The following is a 21,638-nucleotide window of genomic DNA, read 5'->3' as shown; positions in this document are numbered from 1 at the left end:
TACTGAAGAGGAAAGGTGAACAAGAACGATGACTAGGTATCTTCTAAGACCAGTGACACAGTTAAAGCTAGAGAACTTGATTTCAGGGTAGGTAAGTGACTCACACTAAAGCTAAACTCTTAATGAGGTACTCAACTCCCTACATGATGGTGTTTCATTCCTGACTGGCCTATCTCAGCCCTTCCCCCAGGAGAGAGAACTCTAGATAATGAATAAAGCCAAGGAACACATAGGGCTCTGGGCCCAAACAACTGTACACTGTTTATTGAGAACACCCGTAGATGGTGGGAAGGAGGGATGCCCTGTACCGCATCATGGCCACCACGGACTGGGAGCTGGGCCCAGAGATCACTGGCACAGCTGGGGGGTGGAGGGGTGGGCTTCCCATGACTCACTGACCATCACAAAGGTAGGAGGAACAAGAGAAGGCCAGACCTGAGAGCCTGGTACCATACTGCAAATGGGGATTGATTGGCCTTTGCCTTTCAAAAACAGAGGGTCAGGGGAGGGGACTACTAGAAAAAAATAGAAACTCTAAGATAAAAAAAAAAAAAAGTCCTGTACAGAACAAGACAGCATCTGCTCTCCAGGGCCCAAGACTGGCAGCAGGGACCTCAGGCAGGCAGGCCAGGAGCCTCCAGGGAAAGATCAGTGGTTCGGCTGAGACAGTCAGCTGCACATAATTGGCTAGTCGCCAGCACCCAGCCCCTTGGGAATATACAAATATTTACCAGATTCTCTTTGCTTGTTACAAAAAGAGATAAGAAAGCTTACAGCAGATTATTTACAAACAGTATCCCGGGATATCGTGAAGGCAGAGGTGGGCTGGCTTGGAAGGTGGGGTCTGTGGGGGCAGAGCAGCCACAGTTGGCCCAGAGGGTCCCAAGCTGGCCCCCTCCACAGGCTCCAGGCTCTGCAAGGCACTGGACTCTTACTGGGAAAGGGGCTTAATTCTTCTTGTGGAGGAACTTCATTTTGTTGCCTGTGGGTCAGAGAGGGCAAGAGTGAGAATGTTTCATCATCAATTCTTCCAATAGCCCTAACCTTCTCAGTGGGAGACAGGATTAGAAAGACTGGACTTCAGCTGTGACAGATCTGATTCAGGGCATCGAAAATATGCTAGAGCTCTAATTAGGGCACTGGTATCAATCACTGTGGGGCTATATGGGCAAGCTATTTAGCTTCTTTGGCCCCAATTTCCCTTTAAACTGAGACATTCTATGATTCCATGATTTAATTGGCTAAGCTCTTTCAAGGGAGTGGAGGTTTTCAGAGAAGGACACTCTAGCACCTCGACTTCTGTAGACTCCTTTATGGCCTAGAGAAAAGCTCCCTGCCCCTAACATCCTCATATTCACTCAGGAAGGAGTACACTGAAAAAGACCTGATTTATGTAGGGATCTGTGGTTTCTCCTGGTTCTGCAGTTTGGTAAATGTGGTAAATGGTCTTGGAGCACTGGGCTGGGAACCTCTTCGCCAGGGGATCTCTTACTGTTCGGTCTACAGCCCCAGTATAAATATCCAATGATGGTACTGGTTTAGAGAAGTTTGGACACAGCCTTCTTGCTGAACACCCATCTCATCAGTGACCATGCTTCTTACCCAAACCTCGGAGAAACTTATTCATCCCACTCTGTTCAGTGTCTGGGAGTTCCTCTAAATACTGCTCCACTCGCTGCTCAAAGAGGCCTGGGGAAGAGGAGGAACAGGGAAGAGAACAGTCATTGCAGGGAGGAAAGGGGAGGCCTATTGGAGGGGATCATGGGCACAGATCCCCAAAACGGAGAAACTGAAGATCTGCAATTATAATTTATGGCAGCATCTTGTTAGAATTCAGACTGTTTCATTGGAACTATGAATAATTAATGACATCTCACTGTGTTCATTGCTGAAGCAAGAAGCCCTCAGTACCTTGGTTCCCAGTGCACATCCCTGGCCCTGAACTGTATTCCATAAGGCAAAGATGCCATTCCTGATTTCAGAACTGGGCACCTTCTCTAGTTCCTCTTAAATCACTCTACTATGTTGTTCCAAAAGATTTGTTAGACTAAATGGGCAGTAGTAGTGGATAGAAGAAATAACAACCCTGAGGTTAGACAGAAAGATCTTGATGAGATTTTATAAAAAAGGTCCTCGAGTGAGCTGAGCCTCTGAACGGCGGCTGCCACCAACCTCAGACAGAAAGCTAGCTCAATCTTCTTCAAGGGCTTTTCCAACCTGTGATTCTCAGAACCCCCGAAATTTCTCAGTCTTGTCTTTTTCTCTGAATAAGAAAGGCATCTGAGGAGGGGATGGGCAACCAATGGCATGCCACTCTTGGGTAGAGAGGAGTCCTACTCTCTAACCACGTGGCTCCAGCCTGCGCACAGTCTTGTGACAGCATCTACTGGGACAGGAGCAGAAGAGAGCTCCCTTGGCAGTTTCTATGAGAAGAAAGGAATGTTAGGAGGACTGGCCCTCGCTGATGATACCCAAGAGTTTCCATCACAGTACCTAACTATTCAGCCCTGTAGTAGCAGAAAACGTAGAGGAGAGGGCCCATAGCCCCCAACCCCAAGCTCTTCTGGCCTTACCCTTTGCACGACACTTTCTTAGCTCCCTGTCTTGGATGAAGCCAGCAAACATCTGAGACTCCATAAAAACCTCCAGAAAACGGCGGATGCTCTTGGAGGCCACAGACTTGCGGAAGGCTTCTCGCTGAAAGGCCCTCTCCCCCTTCTCACTCTGGGTCAGGAAGAGGGAGTAGTGCCCAACAGTCTCCACAAAGAACCGGATAAACACCTCTGACACCAGCCCATTGAGGGTATTACATTCTGGAAGAGAAAAGATAATCTTTGAGGTTCAGGTCAAGAATCTGTAATCTCCAACCTGCAACCCCACCCTCCAGCTGGTTTTGTCTCCCTCTCCCAAGAGAACTTCCAGCCAGAACCACTTATCTGTTTTTGAAACCTTATCTCTTGTGCTCCTGGCCTTGTAACTAGCCCCTGAGCTGGAAGATCAGAAATGACTGTCTGAACATGGAAGTTGGCAAATATTCACGAGTGAATGAGAGTGGAAATCAGAGACCAGAGGATCACTTTCCCCACACTCCTCACCCTTGGTGGTTTTCCTGGCTTCACAAGAAGAGGAAGTTACCTCTGTCTCCTGCAGGGGCTCAAGGCAAGGCCCCAGAGGGAGGAATAACTAGTTTTCTGTCAGCAAAAAGAGTCCTGTGGTTGCCACATGTCTTTGGGTTTTCCTTCTCAAACCTCCTGAGGTCGAGAAGAATTAGAGGGAAGAGGGTAGCTTTATAGCCTGGGCCTCGCTAGAAGCGCCCCCAGTGTTGTTTATGTTTCTTTGACAAGACACCACAATACTTCTCTCCCCTTAGTCCCATTATTCCCTGAGCCCACTGGTAGTAGGGCTAGAGATTTCTAGGCTAGACTGAGACCAAGGTCCTATATCTGAAGCCTCATCAACCAGAAGGGTCTGGTGTGTAGAAACAGGGTCCCAGTACCATGAAGCCCAGACCCAGAGCAGAGGGAGTCTGGGGGCAGAGCTGATCCTGCCCAGGGCAAGCCTCACTCACCATCATCAGAGTCACTGTCAGAGTCCTGGGAGATCAGTTCATTCTTCCTCTCTAGAGCCTGCTCCAGAGCCGCCTGTAACTTCCTCGGTAACAGCGTGTCCTCATCATCCATCTATAGGAGAAGGAAAACACACAGTGATCATAATCACATCTGACACTGGCTGAGCACTTACTATATGCTAGGCCCTGTTTGAAGAACTTAAATATATAATTTTATTCATTCCTCCCAATAAACCTGATGCTGTTATCAACCTCATTTTATAATGAGAAGCTGAGCACAAAGAGAGGTTAAGAAACTTGTCCAAGGTCACACAGGTAAAAAGTGGTACAGTTGGTGGCATTCACTGGCCAGGACCAGTCAGGGGTTTCTCGCCCAGCACCCTGATCTCTAGTTCCAAAGTGGGAAGCAGAGCTGGTTCAGGGCAGGGAAACTGTGGCCCGGCCTGTGTCTCAGTTATAAGGCTAGGCTGTCCTTCCTGTTTCTGCAGTCTGGTTCCATGTCTGTCTGGACCTTGATGCCTGTACCCAGGAGTCACAGCTGTCAGTGGTGTGTAACATACTGTACATTCCCAGGGGGTACACCGTGGGCTATGCTCCTTAGTGGAGAGCCAGACTAGCAAAGGCTTTTTGAAGTTGACACGATGACTGCAAACCTTGACATTCCCTGGCATTTTCGGAGACCTGGCCAAGACCATGCAGCTCAAAAGTGGCAGAGCCAGAGCTCAAGTGTTTGGACTTCCAGGCCATGCTCTCCACACACCTACACTCCCGTCACACTGGATAATCCCAACCAGAAATGCAGATCCTGTTGGGGTCAAGACTTCTCAGATCAGCCTCTCCCGCCTTTGTCTATTCTGTGAATATGGAACCCAGAGAGCTCAACAAAGAGGCTACAAAAGTTAAGCAATGTGTGTAACAGTGCTGGGTGTTCTCCAGCCTGCATCAAACAAGCACCCACCCAGGGCAGGCCACATTCTGTGGTGTCCTGCTCTTACCTGTCGGATGAATCGGTCAGATCCCAGATTCACCATCAGTGCCTAAGAGAAAGAGTCATTAGTGGCAGTGATGCAAGGTATGAGTCCCTGCAATGCCCTCCCCAGGCCTCCAGACCTCCTGGACTCCCAGAGTCAGACAATAGGAATAACTCCAGTCAGGGACAGACCACCCAGGGAGAAAGGATAAGAGCTGGGTAGAGAGGCCCAGAAGCCACAAGTGAGAAGATCCCAGTGGTCTTTCTCCCTTTTTCCCCCCCTCCGCCCCTCCCTTCTGGGAGTTTCTGTTCCTTCTGTCCCTTCCTTCCTCCCCTCCTTGCCCAGCTGGCTCCCCAGGTGGCCCACCTCCTCCACAGGCAGCTCCTTTAGTTTGGGGAGGGAACTGGAGAGCAGGCCAACCAGGAAGGGTGTGGGACAGCAGACGATGTCAATCATGGAGGCCGGAAGGACAGGAATGAAGGTGTGCTGCCAGGAGAAGGGGTAGAGCAAGGCCACCACAGCATGGGAGCAGCTGGAGAGGGTACTGGTAGACAGACAGAGACAAAGCACCTGAACCCAGGCCCAGCACCTTCAGTGAAGGGGAATTAGAGCCTGCTATGGGTTCAAAACATCCTTTTATAGGTTAAACCTCCCAGTGCAACAAAAGTGCTAATGGAGTTCAGGTCTGGGTCTGCCCCTGCAGGCTGGTGAAGACCCCACATTCCCACCACTCAGGGCCTCAAGGACACTGGTACCACCCTCTGTGGGACTCGACCTAGGAACAGTGATTAAGGTATAGCAACACTTGAACACACAAAGGACTCACCTACATACCCCAAGGGCCACACTAACGTACAGACAGGCCTAACTTAGAGAGGGAGTATCAGCTCAAGCCAGGGAGTATGAGGATAAGGCAAGCAAGAGTTGATCACAAATTCATAATGTGGAAGAACTAGAAAGCCCTCATAGGTCATCTTATCAATTCCACATTTTACAGCTGGGGCCACAGATATGAAGGGTCGGTTTCATAAGTGGCCGACCTAGGACACAACCAGTTGTCCCATCTCCCAGTCCAGTGTTACTTGACTACTCTGCCCTCTATCCTAACCCCCCTCTCCCTAATTGCAAAAAGTGGTCTGACTGAGGACCCCTGACTGAGGTGAGGCACCTGGCACCATTCCACCAAGCTGAGAAAAGTGTCCGCTCCCACCTTTCCTCACCTAAGGTCTCAGTGGGGCCATCCCTCTCTCAGCCTAGAAGGGGCTCCAGGCCTCTAGACCCAGCAGCACTACAGGGCCAGCTATCAGAGCAGAATGACCAGTGCAAGACAGGGAGGAAGAGCTGTAGGGTGCTAGCTGGAAGGAAGTGTATACTCCCCACGTGAAGGGCCGGTGTGGGGCACTGGTAAACACAGGAGATCCACCCGGCTTGAACAACCCATCTGTTGGGAGGAAAATCAAAGTCTCTCCCCTAGGGACCATATTATAGATGAGAAGGCAGAGGCCTGCAGTCAAGTTCAGTCTTAAACCTGACTTTCCCACTCTGACCCGCTGCCTCTATTGGTCCCACCTATTAGCCATAATAGACTCTACTTGATCAGATCCAGCAGGGATTCTCTCCGTTTCCTAATGCCCCACCAGTAGGAGAACACGGTTCAATCCATGACAGAAGCAAACCCCCTCTTACAGAAGGATCTTTGGATGTTCACAAGTATTTTGTCACCCAGTGCCTTGTCTGGCTCTCCTGCCACCCTATGGACACCTAAAATAGTGCTGGGCCTTGAGGAAGAGACCCAGGTGTCCTGACTCTGACAGCCCTTCCCTTGGGGACAACAGCTCCCCACATGGTGAGGAGAGCCATCCAGAAAAGATGTAGAAAAGGGCTGTCTCAGGGTGGAGGGACACACTGATCTCCACAATCCCCTCCAATGAGCCTGGGTCTTTGGAGGCAGAAGGTTTTAGGGCTGATCACTGCAGAACCTGTGTATATACATAGTGCATCCCTCCCATATACTCAGACATAAAACTAGACCAGAGGGATAAAGGATTTGTGGAAAACCTAAAATGTGAGCAATGGAACATGAGCTGGCTGGACTTACTGAGCCCTGACCCAGTTCAGGCCTGCATGCCATCACTGGACTGCCTACCCTGCCCCTCCCCAGGCACAGGCAGACCCTGTGCATGATAGACATCTTTTCTAAGATCCAAGAGTGGCAGAACTTGAATGCTGAGCCAGGCAAAGAACAGAGCCTTGGGGTACTTTCCTTCCAGAATGGTGTAGGAATGTGCTCAGAGGCAGGGGCAGCCACAGAAAACAACAGCTCTATTCAGAGCCCTAGTGGAGCTGGGCTATGGGTGGGGGTGGCAAAGATAAGGCCCTGCCCTGAGTGAGGGAATGGAACCTTCAGGAAAAGAAACCTCAGGGTCCAGCCTTCATTAGGGACACCAAGCTCTGGCCAGAGCAGAACCTCACAGCTGGGCAGCCAGTGGCTTTGCTGATGGATAGTGAACCAGGGGGCAGAGAGGTAGCAGATAGGGGCCCCATGGAGCTGCTGTACCTGGCTAGTTCCAGCTGCTGGGCTTGGTCCCTTCCTGAGGACCTGATGGGCCCACAAGATACAAAGAACTGTGGGATAAAGAAACACTGAGACTGGGGCAGGAAGTGAGGGGCTGTTTTCATTTCTAAGGCTGGCCTTCTCTGGAAAAGTCAGCAGCCCTGGCATTTCCTCCTCTTCCTTCTCCTGGGCCAAGGGTGGGCCTGGCTTCCTGCCCCAGTGCCCTGTGAGGGCATTCAGGAGCCCTTTTCTCCAGCTCTCTTCAGTAGCCCCTCACACAGACAGAAAGACCCCAGGGAGCCTGGGCCTACTGAGGACCAACCAGAAAGAGGATTTTCCTTTTCTCCCCCTCCTATTAGCACCTGGCACGTGGTATGGCACAAAGCAGGTAGGTTAACAAATGTCCAAATGACTGAATTAATTCTACCCATCTAAAGAAACCACTTCTTCCTGTGATGGATTCTTTGACCAAAAAAATACACAATGTGTTGCCAAGATCTCATCCTTTCCCTGCCTGTCCACTCCCCACACATACTCTATGGTTTAAATATTTGTGCCCAAAATTCCTATGCTGAAATCCAAAACCCAAATATGATAGTGTTAGGAGGTGGGGCCTTTGGGAGGTACTCAGGTCATGAGGGTGGGGCCCTCATGAATGGGATGCATGTCCTTATAAAACAGACCCATAGAGCTCCCTCGTCCCTTCCACCACATGAGGACACAGTGAGAAGGGACGAGCTGTGAACCAAGAAGCAGGCCCTCACCAGAACACAACCGCGTTGGTGCCCTGATCTTGGACATCCAGCCTTTAGAACTGAGAAATACATTTCTGTTGTTTACAAGCCACTCAGTCTGGTATTTTGTCACAGCAGCTTGAATGGACTGAGACATTTTCTTTTAAATCCTGACTGCCTAGAAGAGTTCAGCTCCTTCCACAACACCCCTCCCATGGCCACAACCAGATCTTGGCATCCAGAACTCCTCTACCTGTAAAATCATAAATGTCAACATTTCTGACCAAGACCTATGATCCAACCAGCTCTTTTCTTACTCACCCTAAACCAGCTGCCCTGCCTCACAGGTACCTCCTGTCTCTGGACATTTTTTCCCTTTCCTAGTTTGAGTAGACAACCTTCCTGCAACCAGTCTCCTCCCCAGCACCCTCAGTGCCTCACCTTGTCCTTCTCCACAAATCCCCAAGTGCCTGGCCCTGAGTCATGCCAATCAATTGCCCTCTGCAGGTGATGCCCTAACTGGTTCCTCCCTGGGGGGCTCAGCATTACTCCTCCTACCTCTAGTCAGTGCCTTTGGCTCTTCCTCACAGTGGTTCTGCCTAGAATTCATACCTCTCCTCAAACTCAGCATCCCACAGAGATGGCCTTGCCTGCCCTTTCAGAGGAAGTGCAGCCATCAGCCAGAAATCTCCTTACTCTACCTTTCTCCATAAAATGTATCTGTATCTGCACACTTGGCTGGGGCAAAAGAACAAAGGTCCCACCTCTTCCCTCAGGCCAAGTCCTCCCTTGGGTTCTCAATCCTACCACACCAATACCACAGTAGCTGGCATATACCAGGGCTCGTAAATACATGTCAGATTAATTAGTGGATGTGCCTTCCCCCTCTTCTTCCCCTTACCCTGCTGGGCCCTACCTGAGCTTATCTGCCACAAAAATGACCCGACGCTCCAGCAGCAGCGAGGCAAAGATTCGGATGAGCTGGCGCACACTGAGACAGGTAAAGAGGCACTCAAAGTCCACATGCTCCAGCCGGGAGTCCATGGGCCGCCGCAGCTCTAACACCTGCAGGAGAGCAAGGGGGAAAGTGGGTCTAGGCAGGCCAGGTGGGTGTCACGCCGGGTCCTATACAAAGTGACAGGCTGGAGGTTTCTCTCCCCACCTTCCTTTTCCAGGTCTCTAATATACCCCACCATGCAGTAAGACCCAGTCTCTGTCTCCTCTCAGACCACAGTACTTAGACACCTATCCTCTGAGCACTGGGGCAAACTGGACGATGAAGGAGGCTCCAGAAGGAAGGAGTTGATGGGCCATCCATCAGGCTCTCAGGAAAAGGAGGAGAGGTGACTATTCTTACAGATAAGGAGAATGAGGGGACCACACAGCTTTATCTGTGGGGTACCCCCCGCCCCCTTTTCCATCTCCCCAAACAAAGGTCTTGGCATCCACGCTGAACAGACCCCACAACCAATCACTGCTCCCCAGGCCATAGGAAGAGCAGCATCTCTGTATCCCTGACTGCCACCTCTTGAAAGCCAATGCTAGTGTCCTTGTTGTCATGTCCTCTCCCTTTCCTGTTAGAGTTTCCTTCCAGAGGTCATGTTTGTCCTACCATTCTGGCCTCTATCTCTGCCAGCCTGTCTAATCTCTGTGCCAGTGACAAGGAAAACACAAGGAAAGGGCTGGCTATTCCACAACAGTGCCAGGAAGCAGGACTTTCTGTATCTGGGCCAGACCTAGCTGTCCTCCCTCCAGGGTGCTGCAAGGCCACTCCCAAGGTCACTGCTGTGGCACAGAAAGCCACTTCCCTGAGGGCAATCCAAAGGGTGAAGGATAGCAATTGACCCTAGCTGTGAGAGCAGGAGAAACTGCTGATGCCCAGGCCATGCCAAAGCAGCTGTCACAGGGGCCTGCAGAGTCTCCTCAGTCTCTCAGCGCATGCGGGCAGCAAGGAGGTCCAGGCCTCCTGATAAGCAGGGTGAAAAACAAATTCCCTCTTAGAGCCCCTTTAGAGCCCCATATCATCTCATGTATTTCTCAGGGTCTAAGCAAGGGAAGTTCAAAGTCCTAGCTCAGTACTCATCTCTCCAGGTCCCAGAGACCTGGCACAAGCTGCCCTAGCGATGGGTGTATGCTATCTTTCCCACCGGATGGTGAACTCCCAGACGGCCCAGTGGTGGGCACGATGCTGCGCGCACACACAAGGAATCCCATACCACAGTTTCCCCAGAGGCCCCCGCACCCCACTTGTGCTTGCCCCACCCCAGAAGTCACAGTGACGCTCTCCCACGCCGCTCCACCCCCAGGAGTCTGCGTGCAGTCCAGCAGGCTCTGCTCTGCAGCGCAGCTTCACACTCCCACTACCCCCTGGGGTCCCTCCAGGGTGTGAGAATGCACAAAAGCAGCTCACGGGGCCTGGGCCTCCTCTCACTCACCCCTGCCCTCGAGGGTCGCAGTCCAGCGGGGCTGACTGAGTCTAAACAACCACAGCTGTGAGACTGGTGTCAGAACAGAGGAAGCTACGCTTCACATCTGTACGGGGGCCCAGAGGGCCCAGAGGAAGGGCGAGACCCCAGCTGAGACAGGAAGGGGTCAGGGCAGTGGCTCAGAGCACAAGATACTTCACTTGGGCCGTCTAATGAGAGAAGGGAAGAGTGTTCAAGGCAAAAGGAAGCAGGGTTCAGCGACAGTAAGCAATTCAAGTCAGAGTGCTGAGAAATGAGGCTGGTGAGGGTGGGGCCATCCCGAAGGGCTCCCAGGCAGGCTGCTGGGATCTCCCATCAGGGCAAGGCTGGCCATCTTGCGCCAGACCCCTCAAGAAGCCTAAAGTCCCTCCAAACGAGGGTGGTTGAAAAGAGGCCAAGAGAAAGCCCTGAAATGGCATTTGCGCCACCGGCAGTACCCTGTGTTTCTACAGACAGACCCCTCTCCCACTCTGCAGCAACTAAGCCATTTCTTCTTCCCTCTGCTAGAACCCAGCACCCACCTCTCACTCTCAAATGGCCTTCTTCTCCATTTTGAGAAAACCGAAGCTGCCAGAGGAGAATCCAAAATCTATGAGCCATGGCCCTTCCTGCCAACCCACAAGGAAGTGCCTATTTCTCCTAATGAAAGTCAGTCCCTCCCCGGATCCCACAGCCCTGCCACCTCCTGGGGGACAGAGAGTCCTCTCCCTCCCTGCTTCTTTCACCTCTGCCTCAGCTGGGCCATTCCCACCAGCCTCAAGACAACCATCTGGAGCCCCCTTTCAACCACTGACTGTCCCCTTCCCTAGTTCTCTTCATCACCAAGCGTCTTGAAGAGATGTCCACGCAGTCTATTCCCACTTCCTCACTCCAGTTCACTTCTCTACTCACTCCACTCAGGCGTCTGGGTCCCTGGCCCCGGCTCCACTGAAATCCACTCTTGTCATTGCCATTCCTCATGGCATCTTGCCATTCCTCACCCTGACCTCACCTGATCACCCCTTCCTTCTGGAGATGCCCCCTTCTTGGCTTCCAAGCCACGGCCTGCTATTCTTCCTGTCTTCTCACTCCTGAGGGTGGCTATTCTTCCGCTGCAGGACCCCTACATGTTGGAGTTCCCCAGGTCTGAGGAGGATCTTCTCTCGGGTGCCTCACAGGTATCTTAAACAACACGTACAAGATCCACTTCCTCCTCTTCCTCTTCAGAGCCTGCTCCCCCTACAGGCAGCACTCCATCATCTACCCTGTCACTCAAGCGAGAAAGCTGGGAGTTAGCCTTAAAATCTCCCTAACATTTATTTCCACTCAAACTGGTCCTAATTCTAAAACACATCTCAACTCCACCTACTTCTCCTCATTTTTCTACCACACCTTAATCCTAGCTACTATCATCTCTTGCCTGTAATACTATACAGGAGCTTAGCTGGTCTCCCTGTTTTCACTCCCATGCATTATCTCCATAGCAGCCAGAGTGAGCTTTTAAAAGAACATCTCAGATCTTATAACCCTGCTTTAGATGACATCCAAAATCCTCACCTTGGCCTAGCAGGCACACTGTGACGTGGCCCTTGCTTCCTATCACACCCTGCTCACCACCCTTTAGACCATCTCGACCTGTTTTCAGTTCCTTGTCACTTTCCCAACATAAGCCTTTGCCCGCGCCGTTCCCTCTCTACCTGGAATAACCTCCCATCCACACCCTTCTCTTTCAGTCTCCCTCCTCCACTTCATTTAGCTGACTCTACTCACCTTAGTCGTTCTTCAGAGGAGGCCTTCCCTAGCCCCCCGAACCTAAAGCAGATCCCCTGTTACACACTCTCACTCCTGTGCTTGCACTTGGCACTTAACACTTTAGAAACTGTCTATTTAAATGCGTGTGTATGCATTTACTATTGGTCTCTCCCACTAGATTACGAACCCCACAAGCTCAGAGCTGTGTCCCACGTCAACTTCATGACTGCTCCCAGGTGTGGCGCGATCCCTGACTGTGAGAGAACATTACCAGGAAATCCCTGATGAATGAATTAAAGGAGGGCAGGTGGAATGCAGTGGAGTCCAAGCAGGTCAGGGAAGGCCCCCTCGCAGCTGCAGGGAGTTGGGCCCCAATTACAGTTCTGTCATTCACTTCTCCAGTCCCTACTGATTAGGTGCACACACATGGAGAGCAAGGAAGGAGCCATGCTCTGCCCCTCCTGGGGACTGCAGCATTGGCTCAGCAGGCCTTGCTCCAGCCCCCATCCATCGTGTGAGAGAACAGGCAGCAGAAATCCCTACCTCATTGCCAGCACCTGGAAGAAATGTCTTCACTTTGATGGTCTTCCCCGGGGCAGGGAAGGGTGACTCCATGAGACTTCTCATGAAGGGATAGACCAAGGCGGCAGAGATCCCACGCCGGCGCTCCACCTCATCGAGGACCTGTGCCCACCACCAGCAGTCCAAAAAGGAAGGGTATCAGGGCACTGCCCTTTCCCTACCTCCTGGGCAGAGAAGAGGGTGGCCTGGCATCTGACCAGCTGGGGCCAAAAGCTGGGGGACAGGAGGACTGTCTCACCAGCAGATTTACACTCTACCCTTCCTGCTTCCCTTGCACTCAATGACTGCTCTGCTCATTAACTCATCCTTGCCTCACACCCAGGAGCTGGGCAAAGGAAACACTACTTGGGAGTTGGGTCCCTGGGCACTTTGCTTCCCCAAGGACTCTGGCTCTTCCCATGGCCTAGGGACAGCTATGACACTGGCAGACCAGGCTGGTACAAGGAGCTGGGGAGATGCCAGCTGGACAGCTGGGAAGTCAGGCTTGAGAACAGGAAGGAGTCAGAGAGCCTGCTCTACTTGCTCTTGCATTCTCTTTCTCTCGCGCTCACTCACTCACACACACAGGTGGTTTTCTCATCTAAGCTGGCTGCTGATACTCCTAAGGGAGCTGTCCGCTGGGGGAAAGGGGAGGGAAGTAAGCCGGAGCCCTCTTACCTTGGAAAACAAGCCGAAGCAGCCAAGGCGGCTGATGACACAGTATACTTCTGGCAGCCGAGGCCCTTTCCCACTTGGCTGGGTTGGGACAAGGCAGAGGAGAGAGAGACAGATACAGAGAATGCATGATGACTACATCTGGCTGCTTTTCCTTGGGAACTGAAGACTAAGGACTGCTCTCCTAGTGGAAGACTCCAAGACCCCACTAAACCTCTACTCAACCAGGCCCCAGGTCTGGAAAGGCTGACACTCTTGGGGGGCAGGCTTCAGCCTCTGCTGGGTCTTCCAGCCCAAGGTGCCAGACTCCTGCTAAGCTCCTTCCAGGAGGACACGGACAGAGACTGGCAAAGGATTAACCAGTATGGCAGAAGCTTTAGGGTGACTCATAGATTTACATCTCTAAGGCTGGGAATCCAGAGGATGCAATGATAACGAGAGGGACTTGTGTACATTCTTAGGAGCAAGCCGTGTAGTCCTCTGCGGCTCACAGGGGACATTCTAAAACATTCCTATTCTAGATTCCCCTTTCCTTCCTTCCTTGATCCACCCCATTCTAGTAAGGCAAACTGAAAATAGATAAGGGCAGTAAAGTACTATTTACTGAATATTTACCATATGTGAATCCTGGGCTTGGTACCTGACAATACCTTGTGACTCAGGCACTATCATCTGCATTTTATAGATGAGTAAACTGAGTTACAAAAATATTAAGCCATTGCCCAAGGGCATGCATCTAAAAGTCATGGAGCCAGGAGTCTCTTTTGGCCTCTGATTTGCTGTCTTATCTCTAAAGCATGCTGCCTTCTGACAGGATAGAAGGGAAAGGGACACAAAGACACAATAGAGGTATGCTACCAGCGGTGAACGAAGGAAAAAGGAGACTGAAAAGGTGACTGGCTGGAGGAGATGTGCATTAAGAGCTCCCCGGGCCTGGAGACCCCAAATGCAGGCTGGGATGAGTCCACAGGAGTCTACTTCTCCAGCCAGGGGCTGGCAGGACTCTGTGGCTGCCTCTGGCTCAGAGGCCTGAGTGCCTGGCAAGGCCAAGTAGGGAGGGAGCAGAGCAGCAGGTGCTGGCCCCTCATGCAGGCTGCTAAGCAAATGCAGATGGGTCTATTTCAGTTTCCAAACCTGCTGGCCACACGTCACAGATCTAAAGAGAAGGCAGAATCTGTTTTTGTCCATATTAGGCCTGAAACTCACTCCTCTCTCTTTCCCTCTCCCCCGCCTCCCCTAAAGCCCCAAGTGATTAAATCAAGTATGTGGGATTTGGGTTAGAATCATTGTGTCCAATCTACAGGAATGCCGAGCTAGTGCCAGCCCCCTTGGCAGGGACCCAGCCCAGGCCCTCTCTGAGCACGCCAGGACAAACACGCTCTTCCCTGGGGGCAGCAGGCCTGCTGCAAAGGAGAGGCTCTGCTCCATCACTATTCCTGCAAAGGCAGCCTTTGGAACATTCCTCTCCAGGCCCAGGTGAACCTGGGGCATGCTGGACTCTGCCTGGCTCCCCACCTGGCATCCATACTGCTCCACATTCCCTTAGCCCTACTCACTGGGCATTCAATATTCAAATATCCCTTCCCCCTGGACTACCCTTTGGGGTGATCCAAGAATATCAGACTTGGTGTTCAAGAACTTAGGGTCAATCCTGGCTCTGTCTCTCACTGGCTGTGTGACCCTGGGCAAGTCATTCCATTTCTTAATCTATAGAACTGACATAATAATACCTCATGGACTATTAAAAGGATCAAAAAAGATGACATACTTAAAGCATCTAGCCTGGAACATAATAGGTCCTAAATAATAATTCATTCCCTTTGTCTTCCCTTCTATGTTGAAAGTTCTACCTCCTCTACTAGACTATCTAAAATTCCTTGAGGACTGGGTTGGATTCATGTCTAACTTATGTTTTTGTGCCTTTAACATGCTGCCTGACCCTCAACAGGAGTACGGTATGTGTTTCGGAATGAATGAATGAATGAATGACCCAGAATCCATCGTTTGGGGTCCCTCCTATACATTACCTTTGCCTAGGACTGGCATCTAGTGAGTCCTGCCCCTGGACTGGCATCTAGTGAGTCCTTGTCCCACTAAGGCATGGGGACCCTTAAACACTGCTGACACCCCAAACCAACAACATCCCTAGTGAACTTCAGGGAGGAGTGTAACAGGACTCTCTTTACCTTACCTCAGTCTATTTCTCAGAACTACGGGAAGGGGTTTGGGGAAGGGCTTCTCTCTATATAACATGGCTTATATTTTCAAAACCTTCCCTTTCTCCTGTGTTCAAGGCATCTCTCCCAGAATCCCAGGGAAGGTACTGCTCTATCCCTCCTCAGCCTCCAACACTATCAGACCACAGATAGGATTCTTCCTCACATCAGGCTGGCCAGTATGGGCATGAGGAAGGTTGTCCTCCACCCCTGTCTGATGCACACACATACTGCTGAAGTGATATGATCCTTCAATCTAGCATCAGCAATCAGAGCCCAGAAGCCCGAGGGAAATGAATGAGAAGAAAAAGTGTAGGAAAGTTAAAAACATATGACAGCCCAGTAGAAGGTGATTCACTCTCTCCTCTTATTGCAGATTATCTTAGATCCTGGGGCCTGATCAAAGGAGTCATTCTGAGTCCTGCCATCCCAGGAGTGCCTCCTCCTTGTGAGTGTGTGAGACTGTGTGTGTGTGTGTGTGTGTATGTGTGTGTGTGAACGTGTGCTCTGCGGTGGCATCATGGAGCATACGAGGAAGCAGAATGTAGGCTCTCATACAAGCTAGAGGTGAAGAAGATGCATGCACACACACTTATACACACATGTGGCCCAGCCCTACAAGGACTGAATGGCCCTACTCACCAGTAAGCGCCTGCAGTAGCCAAAGCGTCTGCTGCCATCTTCCCCAGTCAGCATGAAAGAGAAAGTCTCACTGGAATAGGGAGGGGTCTGGCATCAGGGAAGCATCAGAGGACCCAGGAAATAGCACCCAAGAAGAGGGAATGCCCTCCCAAGGAGGGGTGAAGGGCTAGGTTGCTGTAGAGAGCAGGCTGGGACTTGGGTGTGCCCCATGCAGTTGCCCCTGCTATGGAGGTAAAGGAGATTCTGCCCCTTCCTGCCTCCAGCCAGACCAGGCCAGGCCTCACCTGCTATACTCTGACACAGGAAGCCAGTCCTTGGCATCAGGGAAACAAAACTGGGGAATGGCCTTGAGCCTCTCCTCTGCCTCCCGCATCTGCTTGGTGGGTCGGTCCAGCTATGGGGAGAGAAATATAGGGAGAGATAGACAAGAGAAGATGTGGATCCTGGAGGTGGTGGGGGGTGGCTGAGAAGCGTCTCCTCCCCTGAGAGCTCTAGATGGCATCCTACCAACTGGCATGCTTCTGCTTCTCAGCAATCCTGTTCCCATTCCCGATTCTTACAGCGAGGTCTGGGTGTGGGCTGAGTCATCATTTATTCATTCAATGTGTGCCAAATGAGCGCTTTTCTGTGGCACCTGGCCCTGTGTCATGCTCTGGGGCTACCGATGGAAAACAACATGGGCAAGGTCCCTGTCCCTGCACATTCTAGTCAGGAGGGTGAGATACTCAACAACAAAATTTCAGAGGGTGCTGCAAAGGAAATAAATAGGGAGATATGACAGACAGAACCAGGCAGGGGAAGGGATATCTTAGGTATTTGGAAAGATCTCCTGGAAGAGGTACTATATGGGCAGAGAATGAGGAATGAAAAAGAGCTGGCAGCCATGTGCAGAGCTGAAGAAAGAACATTCCAGGCAGAGGCAGAGAGAAAGGAGGCCAGGTTGGCTAGCTGGTGATGGGCAGAGAAGGTGTGGTAAGAGGGAAGGTAGGTAGGGGATGGGGAGGGACAACTCATTGGTACAGGGTTTCTTTTTGAGGTGATAAAAATGTTCTAATTGTACAACTCTGAATATACTAAAAGTCATTGAACTGTATACTTTAACTGGCTGAATTATACAGTATGTGAATTAGGTCTCAATAAAATGGTTTAAAAAAAAAAGAAATAAAATAGTAGAAGTACCTGGGGGCCCTTCCTCAGGCCCTTTGCCAACCTTATAAAAAATTTGGATTTCATTCTAAGCATACTGGGAGGTGTTCTCTCCATCCTCATGCTCTGAACAAGCACTGACCCAAACCCACACCCCCTGAAGCCCTCTGTTCCCTGCTGGCTAGCAGGATCCATGCTCAGGGCTGTCGCAGTGAGGGGAGTGACTGCAGCAGGACCAGGATCTCTCTTGCTCCACAGATGGGCCAGGCAGACAGAAGGTGCTAGAGGAGGGGATGGGAGGAGGGAGAGATGGCCTCACCTTGGGAAACTGGTAGGAGACTTCAGGGAGGTAGGTGTTTCGAGATGGCTTCTTCTTGAGGGACACCACCACAAAGTACTCAAAAAGCTCCCGCTCTTGCCACTCGAGCAGTTCCAGCTCCAGGGTCCGATAGCTGGGCGCACGCTTCAGCATCGACTGGATGTGGACTAGGCGCTGTGTGTGGGCTGGGGGCAGGTCACAGGTCAGGGGAGAGGCAGGCTGGACCCTCACAGATTCCACATCAGCCTCCCTCTCAGGCTCTGCCTCTGTGGACCACCTCTAAGTGTGGGAGCCTAGTCTGATGCCCTGTCCAGGCAGGTTTTGGGGGAGAAGTAGCAGGAGCAATGTATCTACGCCTGTGCAAAGGCCCTACCCTGCCTCAGGGAGCTACTACTGGAGCCTCTGGAGGCTGGGCTGGGGCTGGCAAGACTGCTTGAGCCCAGCAAACCCAGGCGTGTATCACTGCGCCTACCTACCTCTGCCTAGTGTCAACATGAGAAAATGTGGACCTCCATGGAGGCTTCATCCTGGACTCCTCTCAAGAGTCCTTGGACCTGGACCCTTTGTCCCAGTTTCCTGACCCAAAGTCCACTTGCCCACATGCCTGGGGGAACCAGTAGAGAAGGGAAGGAAGGAGCTAGGTTCCACATACTATAACCATCCAGGAAAGTCTAGGCAGGTTTCCCAGTAGAGAAAGAACAGACATTTGTCCAAGGCTGCCGGAACAGGAAGTTCCCAAAACCTTTTCAGAGAGGTGGCAGGCCTCCTCTCTATGGATATGGGGGGTGAGTGGCTTTGGGGCCTCCAGAGGACCAGTTTTCCTCAGACCGTGGCACGTTTCTTAAGCCAGAAGAGGTACTTGCAATCTTCTAAACCCACCTCTAAACCTCCAGATTTGCAGCATTTACCAGGGAAATCTAGCACCTAACTCTTGGGGATAACACCTTGTGGAAGTCCAGGTGAAGGGGGCTGTCTGAGTTCAACTTGGCAGGGCTGCCTTGCACGCAGGAGAGGCTCCCCTATAGTTCCTTGCTCTGTTGGCTGCTATCCTGCCTGCCTGTTGCCTCTCCAAAGCAGGCCAAATGGGGACATTGGAACTATATGTGTAGGAGGGGGGCGAGTCCCTACAGAGAGGGCTGGGAAGGGGTTCCGTGCTCTTGGGGAGCCACACCTCACCTTTGAACCTGTCGTCAGAGTCGCTCTCGCTCTCACTATTCTCATCTGGAAAAGTAACAGCAGGAGTGCACGCTTGCTGAGCCACCGCCCCACAGCCAATGTTCTCCATGCCCCCCTCCCAGCTATCCTCACAAGGGATGGATCATACCTAGTCTGGGCTTCTATGGGCCCAGGGTCCCGAGTTCAAACTGAAGGTGCTAACTGCTATACAAACCCCTCTCCACCCAGTCCTGATCTGGGGAAAGCTGCTGAAGGCCTGAGCTGGAGGCTGAACCAGAAGAGAGGCCTATAGGTCTGGAACACAGGGCTTGCCTCCAGGACGCGAAGATTTGAAATGGGAAACAGACCACAGAGCTCTATAAGCCCGGCCTTTCCTTTTGCCAGAAGCAGATTCCCACACCCACCTCCCTAATCAGGGCCGTGCAGCCCAAAGCCTGAACTAACCCATCCCATGGCTTCCTTCCCTCTTTGGCCCTCCCCTTCTATGTGCTACTTCTTGGCAGGACTCTACCTTCCTAGAGGGCAGCAGAATCCTGTGATCCGCCCAAAGAAGGGTAAATTGAGGCAAGTCCGTGCCTCTCCCCATTCCTAACGTCCAAGGGCCCCAGATACCTGAACCAGCTCAGATATCAAGGCCTACCTCTCAGTGATGCTGTCTCAATGCTGGACATAGACAGCTTTTTTAACCTCTTCTTTCCCCTCTTGGCGTTGTAGATGGAGTTAATTCTTTGGACAAGCTGGGTGAGAAAAGCAGGGAGGGTGAGGTAACCCTGGTGAGGTAAGCAGTTGCCCCTACTTCCAAGAAGGCTGATTAGTAGCCCATTCATTCCCTCAGGTGCAAGCTTTCTGCCCTCCTGACACTGGGCCCGGTACTGGTCTCCCTGCTGCACTGACCCTGAGTGCAGACTGTCTGGTTGCTCTTTACCTCATCCCCTAACTGGTCTCCTGCCCCAATGTGCAACGATGTTAAACTTAGCTCCCTAGAGGAAGGAACTGTGATCAAACTAGACAGGATGGGAGCTTCTGGGTCCCCAGAGTCACTGAACCAAAGGAGACAAAGAGCTCCTCAGACATAATAACAGGAACAAAGATTCGAGCCTTTCCCTCTAGGCTATAACCTGGGGCCCCGACAGGAAGGAGCTAAATTCCCAATATACCCAAGCATTGTTTGCAAGCTAAAAATACCATTTGGCTAAATCCTGCAGCTTTGGGCTGGGGATTTGGGTCTGACTGCCTGTGTGTGCAAATCATTGCTGAAAACTCTCAATTCTGAGAGTCAGAGAAAGGAAGACTCATGTTTGAGTCCTAGGTCCTTCAAAGCCTAGAAGTGTTTAACGTGCAGAGATCTCCAAATGCACACCCCACACTCACTAATGGGGAGTCTCCTAAAGGACTGGTTTCCATTCATCCAATGGCATAGAGTGCTCCCTGGGGGAGAGGCTAGCCTGTCCTTGCCCTAATATCTGTGCACTCATTTATTACTCATTAATGCATCTTTGGTAATAAGATAGAGAATTAACCAGATGAAAGAGAAAGGGCCAGTGTGAGGACCGAGAATTTATTCAAGGAGAATTGAGGAAGTAGCCCCAGATTAGGGAGGGAGGGAGGGAGGGAGGGAGGGAAGGAAGGAAGGAAGGAAGGAAGGAAGGAAGGAAGGAAGGAAGGGAGGGAGGGAGGGAGGGAGGGAGGGAAGAGCTGCCCACCTGCCCACCCACCTGCCCAGCCCCCGTTGGCTCCTCTGGGGAGGCTACCTTGGGAATGCGGCGGGCCCTTCGGCTGGACAGCAGCTCACTTGTGGTGCTGAGGCTGTCCTCATTAAGGCTAGAGGGTGAAGACGGCAGGCTCAGCTGAGCCAGCAGCAGCATGTCGTCATGGCTGTGCCTTTTGGGTAATCGTGGCAGCCGGTGGCTCTTCCTTTCTGACCAGTTCCCACTGCGCAGGGACTGGCTGTTGGGTTTCAGGGATAGCTGGCATGGGAGAGAAGACATGGGAGAGGGGTTCACCACATGCCTTGGCTGGCATCCCTGGCTACCCGAATCCCATCCTGGAATTTCCCTCTGCCTGGGTTTCCTCTTTTAAGACCTCAGCTGCTAATCAGCAGGTCAGGGCTAGATTAGATACATGCTTCTACAAAGGAAGCTGAACCACCTCTGCCAGAAAAAAAGAAAGCAGAGGCTAAGAAAACTGGGCTCTCATCTGAGTGAAAAGATAAGGCCAAGCAGGAATTCTGGGGGCTCCTTGTGAGCTTTGGGGCAAGGCTTAGACTTTGCTCATTATTCATCCTGGCTGATGGAGCTAGTCTCCCCCCACCCCAACCTCCCACCAACCCCAAGCCCCCAGTCCAGCCCTAAAAGGCTTCTTTAGCAGGGGTCATAATCCACATGACAGCCTGGTCCTGCTTACTTCTTCCAAGAAAAACAGAAGGGCTCTGGGCTCTCACTATCTATCAAAGCCTGGCAAGGTGGGCCTCATAGCCAGTTGCCTTCACCCAGCTGCCCCTTCCTGGCCCTGATCTACTCTCTCCATCTAGACCAACACTCCTCCCAACAGGGCACCTTACTCTTCGCAGACCCAACTCACTGCTAGAAAGGCAGCACCCCTGCCAACTCGGCCTGCCTCCTACCCACTGTCTGCATCTGGAATTCCCTCTCATCACTCTTCACTAAGTCCTCCTTCCTCCCGTCCCCCAAGGCCCTCTTCCCACCCAACCAGTCTGGCAACATAAGTTCAGTGGAAGCCTGTTTGAATACAGCACATTAGAAAGGTGACTCTTGTATAAAAATGATTACATCGTTCCAAAACCAGAAGAAATTTCTCTATTCTCTAGCCAATGTTACAAAATATCCAGGTCCCTCCATTTGCAAAGAAAATTCGAATTGC

General features: G+C 51.6%; 1 protein-coding gene across 9 annotated transcripts in view; it reads right to left on the bottom strand.

The window, feature by feature from the left end:
• Positions 1 to 236: 236 nt before the first annotated feature.
• DENND2B (DENN domain containing 2B) overlaps positions 237 to 21,638 on the bottom strand; it is a 178,302-nt gene continuing 156,900 nt past the window's right edge. For all 9 annotated transcript variants that reach the window (XM_049650549.1, XM_049650532.1, XM_049650517.1 and 6 more), the window contains 15 exons: positions 20,510 to 20,725; positions 19,399 to 19,495; positions 18,759 to 18,803; positions 17,583 to 17,767; positions 16,402 to 16,511; positions 16,118 to 16,187; positions 13,263 to 13,340; positions 12,567 to 12,707; positions 8,744 to 8,892; positions 4,906 to 5,083; positions 4,564 to 4,605; positions 3,569 to 3,680; positions 2,574 to 2,813; positions 1,603 to 1,689; positions 237 to 982 (listed from right to left, as the gene is read on the bottom strand). In XM_049650549.1, coding sequence (XP_049506506.1) covers positions 948 to 982; positions 1,603 to 1,689; positions 2,574 to 2,813; positions 3,569 to 3,680; positions 4,564 to 4,605; positions 4,906 to 5,083; positions 8,744 to 8,892; positions 12,567 to 12,707; positions 13,263 to 13,340; positions 16,118 to 16,187; positions 16,402 to 16,511; positions 17,583 to 17,767; positions 18,759 to 18,803; positions 19,399 to 19,495; positions 20,510 to 20,725 — 1,785 coding nt within the window. In that variant the 3' untranslated portion in view covers positions 237 to 947. The remainder of the gene's footprint in view (positions 983 to 1,602; positions 1,690 to 2,573; positions 2,814 to 3,568; positions 3,681 to 4,563; positions 4,606 to 4,905; positions 5,084 to 8,743; positions 8,893 to 12,566; positions 12,708 to 13,262; positions 13,341 to 16,117; positions 16,188 to 16,401; positions 16,512 to 17,582; positions 17,768 to 18,758; positions 18,804 to 19,398; positions 19,496 to 20,509; positions 20,726 to 21,638) is intronic.

The sequence above is a fragment of the Panthera uncia genome, chromosome D1 (assembly GCF_023721935.1).
Source record: "Panthera uncia isolate 11264 chromosome D1, Puncia_PCG_1.0, whole genome shotgun sequence".
NCBI lineage: Eukaryota > Metazoa > Chordata > Mammalia > Carnivora > Felidae > Panthera > Panthera uncia.
Note: the sequence above shows the minus strand (reverse complement) of the source record. Positions and strands in the feature narration are given on the sequence as shown.